We start from the raw sequence: 21337 nt of genomic DNA on the forward strand, positions 1-21337 counted from the left end.
CAGAATGTGTAAAATGAATGTACTAGGAGTTAGAACAACACGAGTGGATGTGTACACACTGCATTTCAATATGCATATTTATAACTAGAAAAATAAAGATGCAATTTGTCACAGCTATGTACAGATACGTAGATTACTCGGCAAGGAACTGATCACCAGAAATTTCGGAGCGCATTGATGGCGTGATTGAAACCACCCATGTGAATAAAATGGTTGTTCGAAAAACGTATGGCCAACACATATGTATTTGTACTTGCCAAGCATGCCATGTCAAATGTTACAGACCCAGATTAGTTTACTTTATGGTATTCAATAATTTTGAAGTCTCTAGACAGCAAGACACTGTGAAAGCGATCCCATGGCTGTACATACAAAACTTGCATTCGCTTCAGCAAAATATCCAAATTAAATTGCTAAACAGACAATATAAGGCCTTCCCGGTGGGATGTGCAGTTCAATATTGTCTACCAGATTACATTCACGTGAATTGCAGAATACTCTCATCTCCAGGGGGCTGGCAGGGACTTCAAAACAAAACATCTGCAAGGTCTAAGCAGATCAGTCAGGGGTAAATTGGTAACAGTGGACATAAAAGAAGGGAGGGAAAGTGTATGTGTAGACAAGCTGCTGGAGTGTATGAGGCTCTGCAGGAAATGTAACAGCAGTGGTGTCAAGTTTAATCCCTCGCAGCTGCTTCATCTTGAAGGGATTGCTTTAGCTATTTAGTACCTGCAGTTAGGGCAAATCCCTGCTAAAGAGGGAATCAAAGCACCATTATTAAATAGCTGATTAGATGGGTCAGAATCAACACTACATAAACGCTTCAGCATGTACACATTTATCAACTGAATAGCACACCATTCCTAATCTTTACACACAAGGGTAAACATACTGAAAAACATGGCTCCTATTATATCATACCGTAAACATACACCAGCCCACCAAAAACAGAGATTTCAAATTTGCAGGGATGCAGATGGGAGCGTCTTTCACTGGCTTCTCACATTTCTTAAGGTAAATTCCTGTACCAGAAAACCTGTCTCCCCACCTGCCAGGGCCATATAGAGCCAACGGTTTCTCGGTTTTATTTTCAACTAGCTGAATACCCAGCGTTGCCCGGTCTTCCTATCTTAACCTTTTGGGGAGGAAAATCATAGTAATATAAATATACCCATCTTTTATATAAGGGTGTAGGTAAGGGTTAATTTAACTGTCATATATTTTTATTTGGCATATAAGTAATATGTGTACCAGGTATTATTGAAATATCTCCAGGCGTACAGAAGTTATGTGGGAACATACATTTCCCATTGATTTGCATGGGACTTTAAACAAAAACCCCGACCCTCACAAATGGGGGTAGTTAAGGGATAAATTAACTATCCTATAGTTTAAGTGGACATATAAGTAACATGTAACCAAGTGTTATCGAAATATGTACAGCCGTTTGGAAGTTATGAAGTAACATGTATTTCCCATAGAGTTGAATGGGACTTTAAAGAAAAACCCCGACCATGGCAAATGGGGGTGGGTAAGGGTTAAACCACCTATCCTATGTTTGTTGCTGACATATAAGTAACATGTGTGCCAAGTTTCATGTTAATATCTTTAGCCGTTTGGACGTGATGCTGGAACATACATACACACACACACACACGTTGAGTTTTATATATATATGTATATATATAGATTACTAATAATACAGCAGAAAGACCGAGACTCCCTCTACAGATTTTCATAATATAATTTAGCTGCTAGAGCTTCTGAGTGATCCAAGATGCCATAGGCCGATTCAAACCAATAAATTGTACCTAAAAGCTAAAAATTCATCAAGACATCAAAATGTGGAAGGAATACAGACCTCTCATTCTCAAAATGCTATCTGCCTGGCTCTCATGATGAAGCAGCAGCTTAAAAACTCTTCCAGACCAAGTTCCAGGTCAGGGACTCCAGAGACAACAAGGTGGCTACCTTTTTCTGAAGAAGGACAGCAAAGACAGTCCTCTCATGACTAGTATTAAAACAAAAATAAACCCTAAATTAATCTTTTTTTTAATCTGGCTTCTGAAGGATAATGTCATAATGTGCTAGTATGCACCACATACTAGCATATTATGACAGACTTGCCTTAAAACAAAGCCCTCCAGCAGCACGCTGTCACAGGTCCTGGGGCCACAATAACGTCACACATGCGCATGGGAGTTTCGGCGGCGGATGAGTTTAGAATGGACGGCACCATCTATTCAGAGCGCAGTTTGCATGCGTCAGTGGTATTACCGGCTGCTACGAAAGTAAATACACTATATTGTCAAAAGTATTGGGACACCTGCCTTTACACGCACATGAACTTTAATGGCATCCCAGTCTTCGTACGCAGGGTTCGATATGGAGTTGACCCACCCTTTGCAGCTATAACAGCTTCAACTCTTCTGGGAAGGTTGTCCACAAGGTTTAGGAGGGTGTCTATGGGAATGTTTGACTATTTTTCCAGAAGCGCTTTTGTGAGGTCAGGCGCTGATGTTTGACAAGAAGGCCTAGCTTGCAGTCTCCGCTCCAATTCATCCCAAAATGTGTTCTATTGGATTGAGGTCAGGACAGTCAAGTTCCTCCTCCCCAAACTCGCTCATCCATGTCAAACCTTGCTTTGTGCACTGGTGCGCAGTCATGTTAGAACAGGAAGGGACAAGGAAGTGCCAACAAAGCGCGACGGACGCGAGGACGGGAGGGTGTGATGTCTCTCACGGAGGGAGGGACTGGAGAGTGTCAGCTGGCTGGGCCGTGCAGGAGACGCGAGGAACCCGCTGTGTGTGAGGCATCGGGGATGCAGCGACTGATACTCCCGGCGGTGTAGCCGGCGTACCCGCTATAAACGTCAGCGGATCTTTGGGCTATCCATGCCGCCTTACGGTGGAGTGGGAAGGACAGTGCGCGGCGGTCGGTAGAGGAGGCGGAGTTTGGCTGTCCCCCCTCCCTAAGCATCCTTTCCTTTTTTCCCGTATGCCCTCAAACCCCCCCCCCCCCCGATTTACTGCAGGGACGAGAGAAGCTCCCGCATGAAGGAAAGGCAGTAGGAGGGGAGGCGAGTAGAGGCTGCCAGATACAGAGTGAAACGGAAGATCCCTCCTGGAGCCATGTGAGTAGTCCTGGAGGCAGCTAAGGACGCCAGCCAACAAGGGGAGCAGAAAAAGGAGGTACTAGTGTATAATCAGAAATGGTTTGGATAAATAAATCAGCTGAGTCATGCTTTAATTGATTCTCCCAGATAACTGCAAAGCGAACTGTGTATGGGTCATCTTTACAGCAAGAAGTTTGTATACATAGGTAATGGAGACTTTTCCTGGTAATGCTTATCTCACTGTTTTACCAAGAAAGAAAGGTAAACTCCGTTGGCTGGTGGTGCAAAAATGCACAGGGCACAAGAAAGCAAAAAGAGCAAAGAGGGCGAGATGACAGAAATTAAGTTTATGTCCTATAATGTTAGAGAACGTAATACCCCTACTAAGAGGCATAAGATACTAAGAGAACTTAGACGATATAGAGCGGAGGTAGTTTTTCTACAGGAGACTCACCTGACCCTGGAATCCAATGTTAAACTGTACTCCCCAGACTTCCCGATTTGGTACTATGGGGACACCATTTCAAAACGGGTAAGGGGAGTGGCAATAGGTTTCGCAAAAGGAGTACGGTTTGTATTGGAAGACAGATGTAGAGGGAAAATTTCTCTTTTTAAAAGGGGAACTTAGGGGAGATGGAATGCACGTTGGCGAATATCTATGCCCCCAATACAAACCCAATTAAATACTTCAGTGAAATCTTAGGGAAACTGGAGGACTTTAAGGCAGGAAATGTAATCCGGATGGGTGATTTGAACTTTTGCATAGAGCCGGAAGTAGATAGTAGGTCCCGGGTACAGGGGACAAACAAGGCACAGCTCAAAAAAATTGAAAAAAAAAATGCATAGTAGTCAGATGGTAGACATCTGGAGAATATTAAATTCAAAACAGCGGGACTATACGTTCTACTCCCCTGTACACGGTACAAACTCTAGGATAGATTATATCATGGTAGATCACAGTTTGCTGGAAATGATTGTGGACTCGAGAATAGAAATTGTCTCATTGTCAGACCACGCCCCCGTGAGTATGACAATGAATATCCCTGGTTGAGGGTGGCAGACACGAACAGACTCAAACTTGTCCACAAGGCCGAAGAGGTTGTTGGAGTGGAGCTCGATTCAGTGACAATAGTGTTGAAGAGGAGGATAGTATGTTCATAGTATGCTCCATTCATAGTATGCTCCATCTTGGACAACTCCTTCCAACCTCTCCTCAATGCGCTGGTCAGTCTGAGGAATACTTTCAGTGTTATGCCACGTACACACGGACGGAATTTTCGACAACAAATGTTCGATGTGAGCTTGTGATCGGATATTCCAACCGTGTGTAGGCTCCATCAGACATTTGCTGTTGAGATTTCCAACAACAAATGTTTGAGAGCTGGTTCTCAATTTTTCCGACAATAAAAGTTCCTGTCAAAAATTCAGATCGTTTGTATGCAATTCCGACGCAAAGAAATCCTACGCATGCTCGGAATCATTGAACTTTGTTTTTCTCGGCTCGTCGTAGTGTTGTACGTGACCGCGTTCTTGCAATTTGGAATTTCCGACATTTGTGCGACCGTTTGTATGCAAGACAAGTTTGAGCGAACAATATGTTGGAAAAAACTAAAAACAGGAAACGGGAACTCTCCAATACAATTTTCCATATTACTTTTTTTACTTCGTTTTTTAGTTTGTACTTGGATAACTGAAAACAAAAAATGCTTTACAAAATTATAAAGACAGAACATACCTTTTTCCAGACAAACTGTCAAAAGAATGCAAATCCAAAATCTCTGATAAATCCACTCTGTAAAACAAAGAGTTATCCTTTCAGTAATGGGAACTATCCACAAAGTTATGACTTATAAATCCACTCCTACGAAGAGTGATTTTATCCCTTACCAGAATCCTCAATAAACCTAATTCACATTAAACATCTACCTTTTTACAACTGATGCTCCGAATATGTTATTTTGTCTCATCATGTCTGTATGTTAATCTGAAAGTGTCTTCAAATGTTAAAAATGCGCAGCCAAGTATTGAGTCCAATCTGGCTTCATATTTTCTACTATTTAAGCAATACACTGAAACTTATAGTTAAAAGTAATGAACTGATATGCAAAAACAACGGAGGACAAAATATCAAATGTTATGCCGTACATAAAGCAATAAATTAATTGGCAAAAAATCAAACTTAGGTTTTGTATGTTGTGAGTGGAGCTCTGAATGCATTACGGGAACTAGAAAATATCAAATAAGACATGCACGTTTTGTGAACGGCACTAAACCATATTACTTTCCATACAAATGCCAAATTCATATATGTAATTTACACACAGATGGGAATTTACAAAGACTGGAGCAGGCAGCTGTTCATGGCACCCAATCAGCTTCTAGCTTTCATTTTGAAAGCTTAACTAAATAAGTTGAATATATAAGCTGGTTGGTTGTCATGCACAGCTACTCCAGATTCTGGATGCTCCAGTTTTGATAAATTCCCTTCAGAGTATTTTCTTTTTTACAGAATGCTAATTTTCTTAATTACATTAAGTGTAATGCACACACATATAGCCTGTCTATACAGTGCCACCCAGTGGGCGTATACAGTGCTGCAGCTTCATGGTATTTTTTGGTATACTTTTGTAACCACCATACATACCCATACTAACAAATTATGGAGAGCCCTGCAAACACCCTTTTACCCCCTTTATCATTTTTAAAATGCCAGTATACAAGTATACTCATATTAATATTAAATGTATTTCACAAAATAATAATATTATAACATGCTCATATATGAAAACCAATATTCCAATCATATAGCATTCCTACATAATATCTATCAAACACATGACTAGAAGATAAGATATTTATTTTGTTCTTTTCAAAACCTAGTAACTATGCAGGCTTCCTTAATGTGGTGAGAAATAATAATGAAGTAAAGAGTAGAAGACCATAACAAACATACAAATCTCAGTTTACTGGACTCAGTAAGAGCTAAATTGAGATAAGTCGCCTAGGCAGCATGGAGACTATAGGCCAGATTCACGTACGGCTTACGCCAACGTATTTTCTGATACGCCGCGTAAGTTCTCAGATGCGCCGTCGTATCTATGCGTCTAATTCTTAAAAGAAGATACGCCTGAATTTCGGCCTCTTCTGACTGACGCAAGTCTCCTACGCCGTTGTATCTTGGGCGCATATTTACGCTGGCCACAAGGGGCGCTTCCATTGATTTACGTGTCGAATATGTAAATGACCTAGATACGCCGATTCACAAAAGTACTTACGCCCGTCGCTGTAATCTACGCCGTTTACGTAAGGCGTACGTCCGGCGTAAAGTTATCCCACATAAAGCAGGGGTAAGTCATGTTAGGGTATGGATGTCGGAACAGCCATGGGATTTTACGTTGTTTGCGCAAGTCGTACGTGAATGGGGCTGGGCGTAGGTTACGTTCACGTCGAAGGCATTGAGCCGTCGTATCTTAGGGAGTATATGCGACGTGATTCTGAGCATGCGCGCGCATGCGCCGTTCGTTCGGCCCTTCATTTACATAGGGTCACGCTTCATTGCAATACATCACGCCCACTACCTGCCTACTTTGAATTAGGCGGGCTTACGCCGGCCCATTTACGCTACACCGCCGTAACTTAGGGAGCAAGTGCTTTGTGAATACTGGCCTTGCCTCTCTATGTTACGTCGGTGTAGCGCATATGAGATGCGCTACGCCCGCTCAAAGATACGCCGAGCTACCTGAATTTGGCCCTATGTAAGTAGCTTTATTAGAGCTCCTGGGCTCTCGTGTGTGTGTGCGCGTATACACACACACACACACACACACACACACACACACACATTTTATATATATATATATATATATATATATATATATATATATATATATATATATATATATATATATATATATATATATATATATATATATATATATATATATATATATATATATATATATATATATATATATATATATATATATATATTATATATATATATATATTACACACACACACACCTAAGAACAAACATTTCATATTTTGCAGCTGACCAGCCCTTAGATGTGGTGATGGTAGTAATTGCACCCTCTACATAGATACAAGACTGTAAATTAATGTAACTTGTGTTAGTCACCATGAGAACATTATAAAAAATAAAACAAATGTAGTTACCACATATAAGGACTGATAGGCTGCTATATTATGTCAGTTTTTGGGTTTATATCTGCTCTAAAGTTAAAATGTTTTACCTTAATGCATTAAGGTAAAAAAACAACCCACTAACTGTCCCCCCTCCCACCCAAACAGTTACCCGAGAGTCCTCTCTCTTTTCCTCTTCTCAGAGGCTACACTTATAGCAACAGGAGCCATTGGTTCCTGCTGCTGTCAGTCAAATCCTGAGAGGAAAGCACAGCGAATATAGCTGAGCCTCGATGTGTGTGTCCATGGACACACACAGACAGACCAGCTCAAGAGAATGCCCGCAGGAGTGTCCCCATAGCACATGGCTTGTTTGGGGGGAACTCAAAGAAGAGGAAGAGCAGACAGCATCTGGCAGGGGACCAAGAAAGGGAAGGTAAGCCAGCACTCCATGCACTATTCTTGCACAAAGCAGGTAAATATAACATCATTTTTATTTTAATAAAACAAAAGGTTTAGTATGACTTTAATATATTTTGTAGTTTCACTGCCTGTATTGTTTAACATTTAAACTGCAGTTTGTCTAATTGGAAAATTGCTTTTCACACAGCTTGCACTTCTAAAATGTAGACGATTCTATTGACACAGTAACATAATGAAACAGTAAGTACATTGATTTCAGGTTTTACAAAAGTCTCTAAAAAACAAGCACAGAAGTGTGCCGTGTAAACTGACATGACAGCTATTCTACAAACAGACACAAACTCAGAAAAGCCCTGCTAAGGAGGGTTTTTGATCAGTCAGTGGTAATTACTGACCATAAAAATGCAGCATTGCCAGGATTAAAGTCTGTGTAAAATGAAGTAGCAGTCGGAAACAAATCATCTCTTCAAATTGCATAATGTAAGGTGATGAATGCTTCTACACAAAGGGTAAAGTTTTACATTCTTGTCTTTAAAATACATTTTTTAAATTCATACCACCGTTTAGATTTCTATACTAAACCTTTATTTCTTAACCTCAGGAGTATGTGAGTGGTAGCAAACAATCCACATACAAAAAGCAGAAAACCCTTGGGGGGAATGATGTCAGCACAACCAGTGTGACATATTTGCAGCACTGTGGCCAACGTTTTTGAAGGCAAGCTGCATTCACACCAGTTGGTACAATAAAGGGAAAAATAATAAAATATGAGCTCTTGTAAGCAGAGCTGTGCTGCCTATTTTGCATGAGCACTTATCAAGAGAAGCACATTCTTCTTATCAAAAATTAATTCAGCTAGGCAGTCGGACTAGACTTACTGGCCTCTGACAGGGCTGAAAAGGCCCTGCGGTGGACTAAGCACAGGTTTTACTCTTGTGCGGATAAGTCTGGCACAATGTTGGCCAGGAAGCTTAATGCAGAAACCTGTGCCCACAAACCCATCTGCCTCCGCTCCGCCAACTGGCACCTCACCTCTGATCCAACCGAAGTCTCTAAGGTCTCCTGCTAATCCAGGACGGAGAGCCACAACATAGATGAAGTATAATGTTTAAGTTTAGTCCTCTAAAGTGTAACGGCTCGGTACCTGATCAATAGGGATACGTTTGTTCTCTCTCTCCCTATTGGTCTTACTCAATGGTCTACACATGTCCATGACAACTATGTATCTTGCTGGCTAGGAGGTTTCCTCTACTGTTCTGGTTGAATTGCAGGATATAACTGTTGTGGAGTCTTTTGACCACAGTCTCCTGTCTTACTATATCGTTGTAATGGAACCTTGATTGCCACCCCACCAATGTACAAATGTTTGCTTTTTGTACAACCCGCATTCCTTAAATAAAGATTATAAAAAAAAAAAAAAAGGTTCTAAGGCTTTTGCTGGATTTCTGGCTTCTCTCTATAGTAACCCCCCCCCCCTTTTTCTCTTGACCTAGCAGATGATTCTTTCTGTAACCTTCACCTTCCACCTGTCTCTTCAGCCGCCCACACCACCCTTAATGCAGACGTCTACAAACTTGAGATGGCTCAGGCCATCAAGGGTATTCCTCTCTCAAAGGCTCCGGGACTGGATGAATTCACCGGCCTGTACTACCGTAAACTCTCCTCTGCTCCCTCACCTGACAGCCAACTTCAACTGTATGAAGCAGGAAATGTTGCCTTTCTGACTCCCTACAGGCACATAACTACATGATTCCTAAGACCAACGAGGAGGTCCATGAGCATCAGGCCTACTGTCCAATCTCTCTGTTGAATGACGTTATGAAGCTCTTGGGAAAGATTTTGTGCTCCCGCATCAATAAGTACCTACATTCTCTGGTCCATAGAGATTAGGTCGGCTTTGGGGGACAATGTTTGGAAAGGAGTTCATCTGATCACCATGCTATAAACTACGTATGTTTGCGAGTGAAGCCCTTCTGTCCCTCACCAACCTGATTGTCACCTTACCCAACCTTTTTTTACAGTAAAAGTTTTTTTATTTTTTGTAACAGACAACAACATACACACAATAATGACAGTACAAAGATTGCAAGGATGACAAAGAATGCATAAAATCATACATAGACAGCATAAACATAGGACTTTCTTGGTGGGGAAGTAGTTCAGCAATATCTGCAATGGGACAGACAACACGGACAAAGACCCACCACCCGGGGGGCACCGCCACCCGGGCGCCCCTCGGCCGTCACCCCCGCCCCATCACCCCCCCCCCGCCCCCCCCCCCCCCCCCGGGGGGGGACGACGAGGGGGGCAAGGGAGGGGGGAGACACCGCACGCCGGGGGTGGGCGGGGAGGGAGGAAGGGGGGGGCAAGGAACCCCGGCCACCCACAGCACCTCAGCAATCAGGACACATTAGAAGGGGAGTCACCAAGGTCACCAGGGGAATCAATCCATTTTGACCAGATTTTTTCAAATTTTGCTGGACAATTCCTGCTCTCGTATGTCAACCTATATAGTGGGAGCACTCTGTTGATCGTGGCCAGCCAGGAGGACACAGTGGGGAGATCAGAGCCCCGCCATCGAAGTAGGATCTCCCTTCTAGCATAAAACAGTGCAAAGGTGATGCTCAGCTTGGTATACCTGTCTCCCTCAATCTCACCCAGGTAACTTAGGAGGAACAGTTTTGGGTCCATCACAAGCTCCACCCCGCAGCGATCCGAGAGGACCCCCGCCACTTCTCTCCAGTACTGATCCAGCTTAGGGCAGGACCAGACCATATGGATGAAGGAGCCCGTGTCCCCCAGACACCTGGTGAACTCCGGGGACCTGGAGGGATAAATCCTAGCCAATCTCTGCGGGGCGTAGTAGGCCCTGTGAAGAAATTTAAGTTGAATGAATCGGTCTCTAGAGGCAATCATAGACGGGAGAAAGGAGGAGACACATTCCTCCCAGATCTCCTCGTCCAGATCCGGGATGTCAACAGTCCATTTGGTCAGAGTCCCCGCCGTGTTCGTATCGTACGCCACCGTAAATCTCAAGTAGAGGGATGAGAGGGGCTTCCCCATGACCCCCGAGATCAGGAGGCGCTCAACCGAGTCCGACTCAAGCGCCACCGGGTCCGGAAACTGGGCTGCCAATGCATGTCGCAGCTGAGTGTACCGAAAGCTAAAAGAGGAAGGGACCTTGTAGGTCCGGCACAGGTCCTGAAAGGGCATCACCACACCACCCGGCATCACATGCCAGAGGGTGAGGATCCCCTGCCGAGCCCAGACCACCGGGTCTGGGACCGTGTTCAGGTGAGGAAGAAGTGGGTTACCCCAAAGCGGGGTATGTGGGGACACAGTATTCGGTTTCAGCATTCGAGCCCTGGACGACGCCCACACCCGAACCACTGTCGCCATGGGCCCCGTGACAGAGGGATGGGCCCTGCACCCCCGAAACACCAGGTTGGACAGAGCAGCATAGGAGCCCAAAACCGCCGCCTCCAGATTGACTGCCGGGTTTTGTCGCGGCTGGGAAAACCACCACCGGACCGTCACCAGTACCGCCGCCCAGTAGTAGGCCAGAAAGTTCGGGAGGGCCAACCCACCCCCCGACAGAGGAAGATAGAGAATACGCTTAGCAACCCGGGGAGGGCTACCAGCCCAGACGAACGCCATCACTATGCTGTCAAGCCGTCGAAAAAAGGACTTCGGGATAATGACAGGGGTCTGATGAAAAAAATAAAGCAATTTGGGGAGTATTATCATCTTTATGAGGTTCCCTCGACCTACCGGTGAAAGGGGAAGGTTACGCCATGTCGTACACCGCTTGGTCAAATGATCCAGCATCGGAAGAACATTCTTGTCCAGGTATGACCCGGACTCGAGTCCCACCCTCACCCCCAGATAGGCGAATTCATCCACCCATCGGAGAGGAGTATGAGAGTCTGCCCGGGACAGTGACCGGTGGAGCGGGAGCAGAACCGATTTGTCCCAATTGATACGCACACCCAAAAACCGACCGTCTCAAAATGTGACAACGCTTTTCGCAAGGAGGCGGAAGCGTCCGCCAAGTACAGCAGGGCGTCGTCGGCATAGAGGGACAATTTTTCCTCCAAGGGACCCACCTTAACCCCCCCGAACCTCTGGGTCGCGCCGAATATGCGCGGCCAGCGGTTCCAAGGCCAAGGCAAACAATGCCGGCGACAACGGACAACCTTGCCTGGTCCCCCGTTCCAGGGGAAAGGAGGCAAACAAGGACCCGTTAGTGCGAATACGCGCCCTAGGGTGAGCATACAACATTTGTATCCAGGACATGAAACGGGGACCAAAACCGAAGCGAGTCAAAACCGCCCAGAGGTAGCCCCACTCGACCGAGTCAAAAGCCTTCTCGGCGTCGAGCGAGGCCACCACCCCGAGGTCGCCAGGGGCAGCCACTGCCAGGTGGGTATGCAGTCGACAAAGGTTGATATCAGTACCACGGCCTGGCATGAAGCCCGTCTGGTCAGGGTGGACCAGGGCCGTGATTACAGTGTTGAGCCTGTTGGCCAGGATCTTCGCAAAAAGTTTCGCATCGACGTTGAGGAGAGATATTGGACGGTACGAGGAGCACAGGGTTGGATCCTTACCAGGTTTGGGGATGACCACGATTATTGCCTCGCTCATCGAGTCCGGGAGAGCTCCCGACTCCGATGCCCCAGCAAAGAGCGACCGTAGCCTGGGGGCCAGGTCTTCCTCATAGAGTTTATAGAATTCGACCGGGAAGCCGTCCGGTCCTGGGGTCTTTCCCCCCTGCATCATTTTTAAAGCTGCCTGTACCTCCTCTAGTTTAAATGGGGCATCAAGTTTGCGCACAGAAGAGGGAGTGAGAACCGGGAATCCACCTCCTCCAGGTAACACAACAGGTCGGCCACATCATATGCCACTCTGGAGCTGTACAATTGTTGGTAGTAATCCGTGAAGCATTGGTTGATCTCCTGTGGAGTCGAGTGGAGGTCCCCCTCCCCGTCCCTAATCTGGGCTATAGCAGACGCGCCCGACTGTTCCTTGGACAGCCAGGCCAGAAGCCTCCCCCGTCCGCTCCCTTGCTCGAAAATGCGCTGGGACCGATGAAGAAGCTTCTTCTGCGTCAAGGCCGTCCGTAAAAGGACAGCCTGTTGCGTCAGGGATTGAAGACGGGAATAGTGGTTAGAGTCACGGGTACGAACATAAAGGGCCTCCTGCCTAACTGCCTCCCCTTCCACTTTAGTGAGCTCCGCCCTACGCTCCCTCCTCACCCCCGAAATAATGGACTGATAGTGGCCCCGGGAGGAGGCCTTAAAGGCATCCCACACCGTGGCCTCCGCAGCCGTACCTGGATTATCCGCCCAGTAAGACCGCAGGGTATCACTAAACTTGGGATCCACCTCCGGGTCAGAGACCCAGAATCTGGAGAGCCTCCATAGGGTGCTGTTCGGTTCAGTCGTCAAGGTCAACGAAAGGAGCAAAGGGGGCATGGTCCGAGATCCCGCGGGGAAGAATAGTAATGTCCCGTACCCTGGGTAGAACCGACGCCCCCACGTACGCCAAGTCAATACGTGAAAAGGATCTATGGGTGGCCGAGTGACAGGTGAAGGCCCGAGTTGTCGGGTATCTCCACCGCCAGACGTCTGTGAGGCCGTATGTTTCCGCCCATTCTGCCAGTCCCTGGCGAGTAGCACCCGACGGGGTGAACCTGTCCATACCAGTGTCCGGGACCAGGTTGAAATCACCCATCAGGACTACATTGTCACAGGGGAATTGCGCCAATTTGGCCGCAAGTACACCCAGGACCCCCAAGGAGGCAGGAGGGGGGAGATACAACCCCACCAGAACCCACGGGAGATTATGAATCAGCGCATGCACCAGCACAAACCTACCATCCGGGTCTAGGACCAAATCAAGAAGTTTAAAAGGGAGTGATTTGAGCACCAGGACACTGACCCCTCTAGCATAGTTGGAGTACGTGGAGTGGTAGTGATGACCCACCCATGATTTCTTAAGACTAAGGGTCTTTCTACCCACCAGATGCGTCTCCTGCAACACACAGACATGAGGAGCATGTTTTTTAATAAATTGAAACACAAGGGATCTCTTGATAGGCGAGTTTAAGCCCCGTGTGTTCCAGGAGAGGACCTCAAGGGTCGCCATAGTGACCCGGCGGAAAACTCACAGGAGGATAAAGCAAACATAGGAGCCCCGGACCATTCCCCCAGGCCACAATGCAGCCGGGGGAAGGGCCCCAACCCACCACCAAAGCATATGAATTAACGAAAACAATCTGTACTGTCATAAAACACATTACATTAAAACGTAACCGGGCACCAACATGGCTCCCCAACACCCCCCCCACCCCGCCACCCCCCCAAACACGGAGGAGGGCTTGTTTCCCAAAACAAAACCCAGCCCTCAGGCCGGACATGAGGGCAATGAACAAGCGGCTACCCGCCTCTGTTAATGAAAACAGTCAATGAACCTGAGAATCCATCTTAGGATAGGAATGTGTGGATCACCCGGAGCCCCGGGGGCGCAATACTTAGGGAAGAAAGCAAAAAGTAAAAAAATGGGGAGGAAAAAGCAACAAGAAAAAACGGGGAGAGAACACATAGGCCCTCCCTCCCCCTCCCTCCCATGGGGAGGGAGGGGGTCCACCCTGAGCAGCACAGTCAGGGGTGGGGGAGACGGAGGGGGGGGGGGGGGGATCGGCAAACGGATCATGAAAGCAGGAGCGCAGCCCATCCAATCCCCCAACCATCAATAGGGGAATATGTGTATCCCGAGGCTGCGGGTGCTGCGGAGGTGCACGGCTTCTGACCAGGAGGGATCAGTCAATGAGTCCCGCAGCCGCGATAGGAGAGACAGTAGCCCCAAGTAACTCTCAGGCAAGGAGACTAGTTCCCCAACCCCCAGCGGGGAGCCCCCCCAGCAGCTTACTCACAGTCAGGCAGCAAAAGAACCGGAGGATAAAAATCCAGGTCGCTCATCTCGGAAGGGATTCAGCCCAGGCCGCAGCATCTCTCGGGGAAGTGAAGAACTGCACTCTTTCACCGTCTTGAACCCGGAGTCTAGCGGGGAAAAGCATGCTATACTTAACCCCTCGATCTCTCAGCATGGCGCGACGTGGTCAAAGGACTTGCGTTGGCGCTGAGTTTCCACAGAGTAATCGGGGAAGATTAGGAGCGGGCGTTTTTGAAATTTAAGTTCTCCCTGCAGGCGCGCAGCTCGGAGAACGGTGTCACGGTCCCGGTAATGCAGGAGTTTAAATATAAAAGTGCGCGGCGGCGAACCTACAGGGCCTCTGGTCGCCGGAATACGATGGGCCCTCTCGATGGAGGAAATAAGGGAGAATCGGGCTCCAGGAGGAGAAACCGGGAGGACCTGCTCCATGAAAGACGCCGGATCTGTGCCCTCTGCGCCCTCGGGGAGCCCCAGGACCCGCAGGTTGTTTCGGCCGGTTCCTATTCACGGCGTCCTCCGCCCTGTGCTCAAGGACCTTCACTCTTGACTCAGGGCCTGGATGTCAGAATGGTGGTCTCTTTGAATGTCTTCCAGGTCCGAGACCCGCCTCTCAGCCTCCGACACGCGGTCCCGGAATGCATCCAGATCGCGGCGTATCAGCGCCGTTTACGCCTGCACCATGATCGATCTTCATCGTGAGGGTGGATTGGCATGTGGAGGAGATCGCCGCCATGAGGGCCTCAAACGCCTCGATCCAGCTTGGATCGCGCCGTCCCGCGGGGAGTCCACGCGATCTGCCATGCGGTTGGTTGGCGCGGGCGGGCTTAGGCCCAGATTTCGGTGGGGTGCCCACAGCAGCAGTTCTATGGCGAGTCTGACTCCCCTTGTTGTTCCGGCGCAAGGCTATGCTGGAAGCAGCCTATAAGGTCCTCCTTTGTTGTATTGGGTCCCAGCTCGCATTGCAAGTCCAATTCGTCTCATAGTGATAAATACTTTCGTTGCTGCTGTCAGCGAGGAGACGGAAAGCCATATTTGGTGGTTCTGTCTCCGCTTGGTTGGTTCTGGTCAAGAGTTTAGGGCTTCTGTTCACCCTTTTCATGTACCCATCCGCAAGGACACCAAACTAGCATTGCTCCATTGTACGATCATGGGCCTGTTTGCCTATCAGCAGAAAATGGTCACCTACCTATTCATAGCTGCTAAACGTACAATAGTGAAGACCTGGAAGAAAGCAGCCGTTTCGTTTCGTAGAGGTGAAAAGCACCTGACGACCCTCATGATCCATGAAAAATGTCAAGTATCCTCTATGATACTCATGCTAAATTCCTTAAAGTGTGGACTTCTGCCCTTCCAACCCAGAGCCCAACCATCCTAGGCCTCCATAACTAATCTTCCAGAACCACCAGCCTGGGAAAACTCCCCGCCCCCTCCCTCCTCCTTTCCTATGCTCTTCCTTCTCTCATTATCCTTTTTTTCCTCTCTGGACTCCCTGTCTGCCACTCTGTTCTTCTTCCCCTCCTGCTTTAAAATACCATCCTGCTTTAAAATTACCATTCTACACCCCCCCACCCCCTTTTTTTTTATTTTTTTTGAGGGTTTGGTTACCCCTCATCTGCTTCCTTAGCCTTGCGGCTCTGGCATTATGCATTGGTCCCCCAATCTGGGTCGGTGGATCATGGTTCGTTATAGTCTGTACTTTATGACTCATTGGGGTTATTTACGAAAAGCAAATCCACTTTGCACTACAAGTGCACTTGAAAGTGCACTTTGAAGTACATTCGCTGTAAATCTCGAATGAGGGGAAGCTCTGATGATTTTATCATCCAATCATGTGCACGCTAAAATGCGGTTTTTTATCATCCTTGCATATCCCCCTCGGATCTACAGCGACTGCAGTTCCAAGTGCACTTGTAGTGCAAAGTGGATTTTCCTTTTTCCTTTAACCCCCATTGTTTTCGGTTTTCATGAAAATTCAATAAGCTCAGGCTTAGTACAAACCTTGATCTTTGAGTTTCCAGAATCTTCACAAGTCCATTTATTGACCTATAAAATACAACAGACATGGAAATGCAAGCAAACATAAAAGTTAGAAAAGATCACAAATATTTACCAGAGTTGAGAAATTGGTGCCTACTGGTCTGAAGCTTGAAAGATATACAGAATGTTTTTCTACTGCAGTCAGTAGAATACAGTAGCTTGACATCTCTGTTTCTTTTTATGTTTAAGCAGTTTTTGTGTATGTTTACAAAACATCTACATCTAAGGCCTTTTACACTACTGGACTGATGATCCGTTCTGCATCCACCTGGAGATCAGATTGGATGGCAGTTGGGTGTTAAAAGTACAGGCGGTCTGTTTACATCTGACTGCCCATAGAGGAGAGCAGACTGTGTCCGCTCTGCAAAAGCGAAGCGGACATGGACCAGCCATCCGCCTCCTCAGCAGGGATCAGTGGACAGGGGCCAAATGCATTCATAATGTAGTCAGTTTTTGTCAGTTTTTCAGAAAGATCATAATGAAAACTCAAAGTTAGCCTATGGGCAGGTGGATGTAAACGGACATGCATCGGTTTACATTCGACTTCCTCCTAGTGCATCTAGGTCCAAAAATAATTAAAAACAAACAAAAACAAAAAAAAGGTTTATAGACTTTTCCTTTTTCTAAGATTTAATCGTGACGGATTGGAAGTAAAAGGATATACATGTCAGTTTAAACCTACCTACCCATGGCTCATTACAAGATGCAGGAAAAAAATTGAACGGACATGGATCTCACAAAAGGGACATCGCCAGGGGATCTGGCAACTGTCTGGCAAAATTACTCTCAGAACACAATGGATGAGCTGGGGATGAAACTTTCTGCAGAGGTTTGTCCATTACAGACATGCAATTTTTTTATTTGTTATTAGACCGATTGAACAACTGCAATCTCATATCTACGGATAGTCTAAAGGTTCCCATACCAAACACAGGATAAAACCTTGGAGGCCATATTTTAATAAACTTTAAGGGAACCTGTTTTCACAATCTACATTCTAAGCTTCCAGAAGACAAGAAGAGTAGGCACCTAGAGGTGACTTAGTCCTGCCTACATGCTACATAATCATATAGTATCATGTAAATCCATTAGAAAAGAAAAATACTAATAGAAAACTTTCAAATACACAATCCTATATCCATAGTTGATCCAGAAGAAGACAAAAAAAAACAAAACACAAAGCATGATTCAATTCGTCAATTACCTCTGCTGTTATTATAAATGTTAGTAACCAGTCATATACAGTATTTTGCGTGTTTTTAAGAATCCATCTTTTTTTAAACAATCTACTGAACTGGCCAGAACTAGTTTGTGAAGGAGTCTTTTCCACATTTTTACAACTCTTACTGTGAAGAAGCCTTTCTGTATGTGGAGGTTAAAGGGGTTGTAAGGTTCAAATAAAGGTTGAAATTTATATATATATATATATATATATATATATATATATATATATATATATATATATATATACCCCGATCCTGGTCTTCTGGTGTCCCTCAGCGGCTGTCTCGGCTCCTCCCCGCAAGAGCTAATCCCCTTCATGGGACTGTATCACTCGGCCCGGCGCGCCGAGTCATTGATTAGATTGACAGCTGCGGGAGCCAATGGCTGCGCTGCTATCAATCTCCAATGAAAAACCGAGAAGAGCCTGAAGACAGGGGCGAGTAGCCAGCGCGTTCAAGACACAGGACTTTCGAGGGCTCAGTTAAGTAAACGGGGGGCTGGGGGGCTTGTAAGCCTTGGATGTTTTTTCACCTTAATGCATCCTACACCCAGGTAAGTAGCTGATCAGGCCGATTTGTGTCTGATCAGCTACATGGAGAGATTTGGGGTCTAATGGACCCCAAACCTCTCCATAAGAGGAGACCTGTCACGGCCCATGCTATCACAAGGGATGTTGTTCCTCACTTGTGATGGCAATAAAGTTTGTACAAAAACAAAAATGTGTAAAAAAAAAAAACTGAGATAAAAATAATTAAAAATTAAAAAATTAAAAGCACCCCGGTCCCACCGTGCTTACGTGCAAATGCCTCACAATGTACATGTCAAATATGCGTTTAACATTACTTCTCAGACTTAAACCCCTTTCACACGAGGCGCTCAAAAACTGCCCATGAAACGTTGGGCGTTTTTGCATTGCTTTTGTGGCACTTTAGTGGTGAGCCTTTTGTAAGGCCACGTGGGGGAGGGGGACAGGAGGCAGCCTGAAGGTGGGATTCAGGGGCAACTGACGATAATCAAGTTATAATTCAACGAAAGCTTTTCCCTCTTCAGAGTAGACACACAGATTTCAGTGTCCAAGTTTTATACCCCTTTCACACCGAGGCAGTTTTCAGGCGTTTTAGCGATAAAAACAGTGCCTCTAAAGCTCCTTAAAATTGCCTCTCATGCCTCTCCAGTGTGAAAGCCGGAGTGCTTATACACTGGGGCAGTGCACTTGGGGGACATTAGAAAAAGTCCTGCAAGCAGCATCTTTGGGGCGGATTCTCCAATTTGTTTATTTCTTCTACTTCTACTGATCAAGAGGCCAATGTTTGGTGGCTGTGGATGCTTCCAATTAGAGGGAAGGAGCCTATAGACTTTAACTTGCACATTAGCCGTGTGTGGGAATCAATACAGCAATGACAAAGCAACGAGTGCACAGTGAATAAACTTACCTGACAACTGAACGTACTGCATCCAGGTCTTCAACAGAAACTATATCAGTTTTGTTGATGAGTATTACATCGGCTAATGCTACCTGTCTGTTGGATAAAAAAGGTTTTATTTAGCAGCAGTGGGGCACAAAAGTAGCAGACAAACAACGTTTGTACACAAGACGTTAACCTGTTACAGGCGGTCCCTGGGTTACGAACAAGTTAGGGACTGTAGGTTTGGTATTACGTCAAATTTGTTTGCGAATTTGAAACAGTACATTTCTAAGTGCAACTCCAGCCTGTGCAGTGATGTGGGATGTTCCGGGTGCTTCTGTGCATGCTGTCTGCTATTTGGGGCTCTTGTAGCCATGCAGTACTGCAGTGTAAAATGTTACCAGCGCTGCAAGATGGTTGTTTGGCTGTATCCGGGACCAGTGTGGAGCACAAGCGGCCGGCATGGACGTTACACCACCTCTGTTTGTAAGTAGGAGTCGTTCATAGCTTGAATGTTCGTAACTCAGCGACTGCCTGTATACTACAATTGTCTTATCCATATTGAACATATTGCTAGATTTTAGAGAGTTATCACACTGCTCATACTAAATACAGTACATCATAACATTCTATGAAAACATGCTACCAACAACAAAAGAACAATATGTAACAACACACACTTTACCTGGCAGCTTCATTAATAAGGTCCTCAGGTTTTTCCTCTGTTAGATGCTAAACGAACATAAAACTCTAAATGTCAAACATGCTTCATCAGATTACACAGGTTTAAAGTGCCAACAAAGAATAGAATAGAGCAAGCCATACATTATACAATTTTGTTCTTCAAATCACAGTTTGAAGGAAAGAAAATTTCTCGATTCCCCCGTCAACATAGTCAGGGTTGATGGTGGAATCCCTCCTGCTGCACTGTATATATTCTGACAGCAGGAGTATTCCAGCCGTCAGAATACAATGAACACTGCCAGTGGCTATAGTCCCCAGCAGTGATTGCACGGAAAAACAAAAAAAACAAACAGGTTGGTTGCATAGACGTTGTTAGATGAATCGACTTCAGTACAACCAGCCTGCCATAGACAGATCGATACTTGGACGGTTCCTGCTGAACCAGTTAAATTTCAATCTGTCTACGGCTGGCCTAACAGTTCACAGTGATACATTGTTTGTGTTCACAGAAACAATTGCTATCTGCATTGTGTAAACTCCTTAGATACACAGAGGATATTTGCTGCAAGCTGCTGGTGCTTACTATCACTATAACCTACATTTTGTATTTCTAGAAATGTTTAAAATCCAAGTAAGCCAAAATGTTTCATGGAGATGTATGAAAATAAAAAAGTGTGCCATAATCATTACAGCTAAGGCAACTGAGAAGATATATACAGGGTTCCATTTGGTAATCACGCTTACTGACCGTGCATAACCCAGACTTCCATGAACAGCAATTGTGAGGGGTGTGTAAATAAGACTGTGCAGACCTCTACGTACAAGACTTAGACTGTCCATACAATATCCAATTTCCTTATACAATTTCCTTTAGATTTACCTTCAACTATGTAGTGCAAGGGCCTGCCTGATTGCATACCAATTAAAAGTGTTAAAGCTGACCTCGTATTATATGGTTTTGGTAAATCTAAACAAAAGTTGTACAAGAAAAAAGTATATTGTATGGTCAGCCTAAGTCCTGTACCTAGTGGTCTGCACAGTCTTATTTACACACCCCTCACAGGTCTTATTTACACACCCTGCCAGCTTTAGACTCAATGCAATAAGTACTTGGTAACAGAACTGGTCAGACCCAACCCTCTCTTTCACTGCAATACAAGGGCCGTTATGATAGGGTTGTGGCTGTTACCTTATTTTTGGTATCATAGAGCATTGAATTGAGAGCAGGAAGCAGCATCCAAGTATGCCCTAGGTATTTGAGAGCATTTCCAAGCAAAACTCATTCATAGCATGCAAGGTGTACAGAAATATAAAATTATAAGAAGCCATAGGAGTTCATTTTGGGCTAAAA

General features: G+C 45.6%; 1 protein-coding gene across 1 annotated transcript in view; it reads right to left on the reverse strand.

The window, feature by feature from the left end:
* Window positions 1-21337, reverse strand: part of CBWD3 (COBW domain containing 3) — a 92806-nt gene that overhangs the window by 16802 nt on the left and 54667 nt on the right. Inside the window, exons 8-11 of the mRNA XM_040357029.1 lie at window positions 19988-20034; window positions 19330-19416; window positions 16634-16678; window positions 4851-4907 (exon numbers count right to left, since the gene is read on the reverse strand). Coding sequence (XP_040212963.1) covers window positions 4851-4907; window positions 16634-16678; window positions 19330-19416; window positions 19988-20034 — 236 coding nt within the window. The remainder of the gene's footprint in view (window positions 1-4850; window positions 4908-16633; window positions 16679-19329; window positions 19417-19987; window positions 20035-21337) is intronic.

This window comes from Rana temporaria, chromosome 1 (assembly GCF_905171775.1).
Source record: "Rana temporaria chromosome 1, aRanTem1.1, whole genome shotgun sequence".
Classification (NCBI taxonomy): Eukaryota; Metazoa; Chordata; class Amphibia; order Anura; family Ranidae; genus Rana; species Rana temporaria.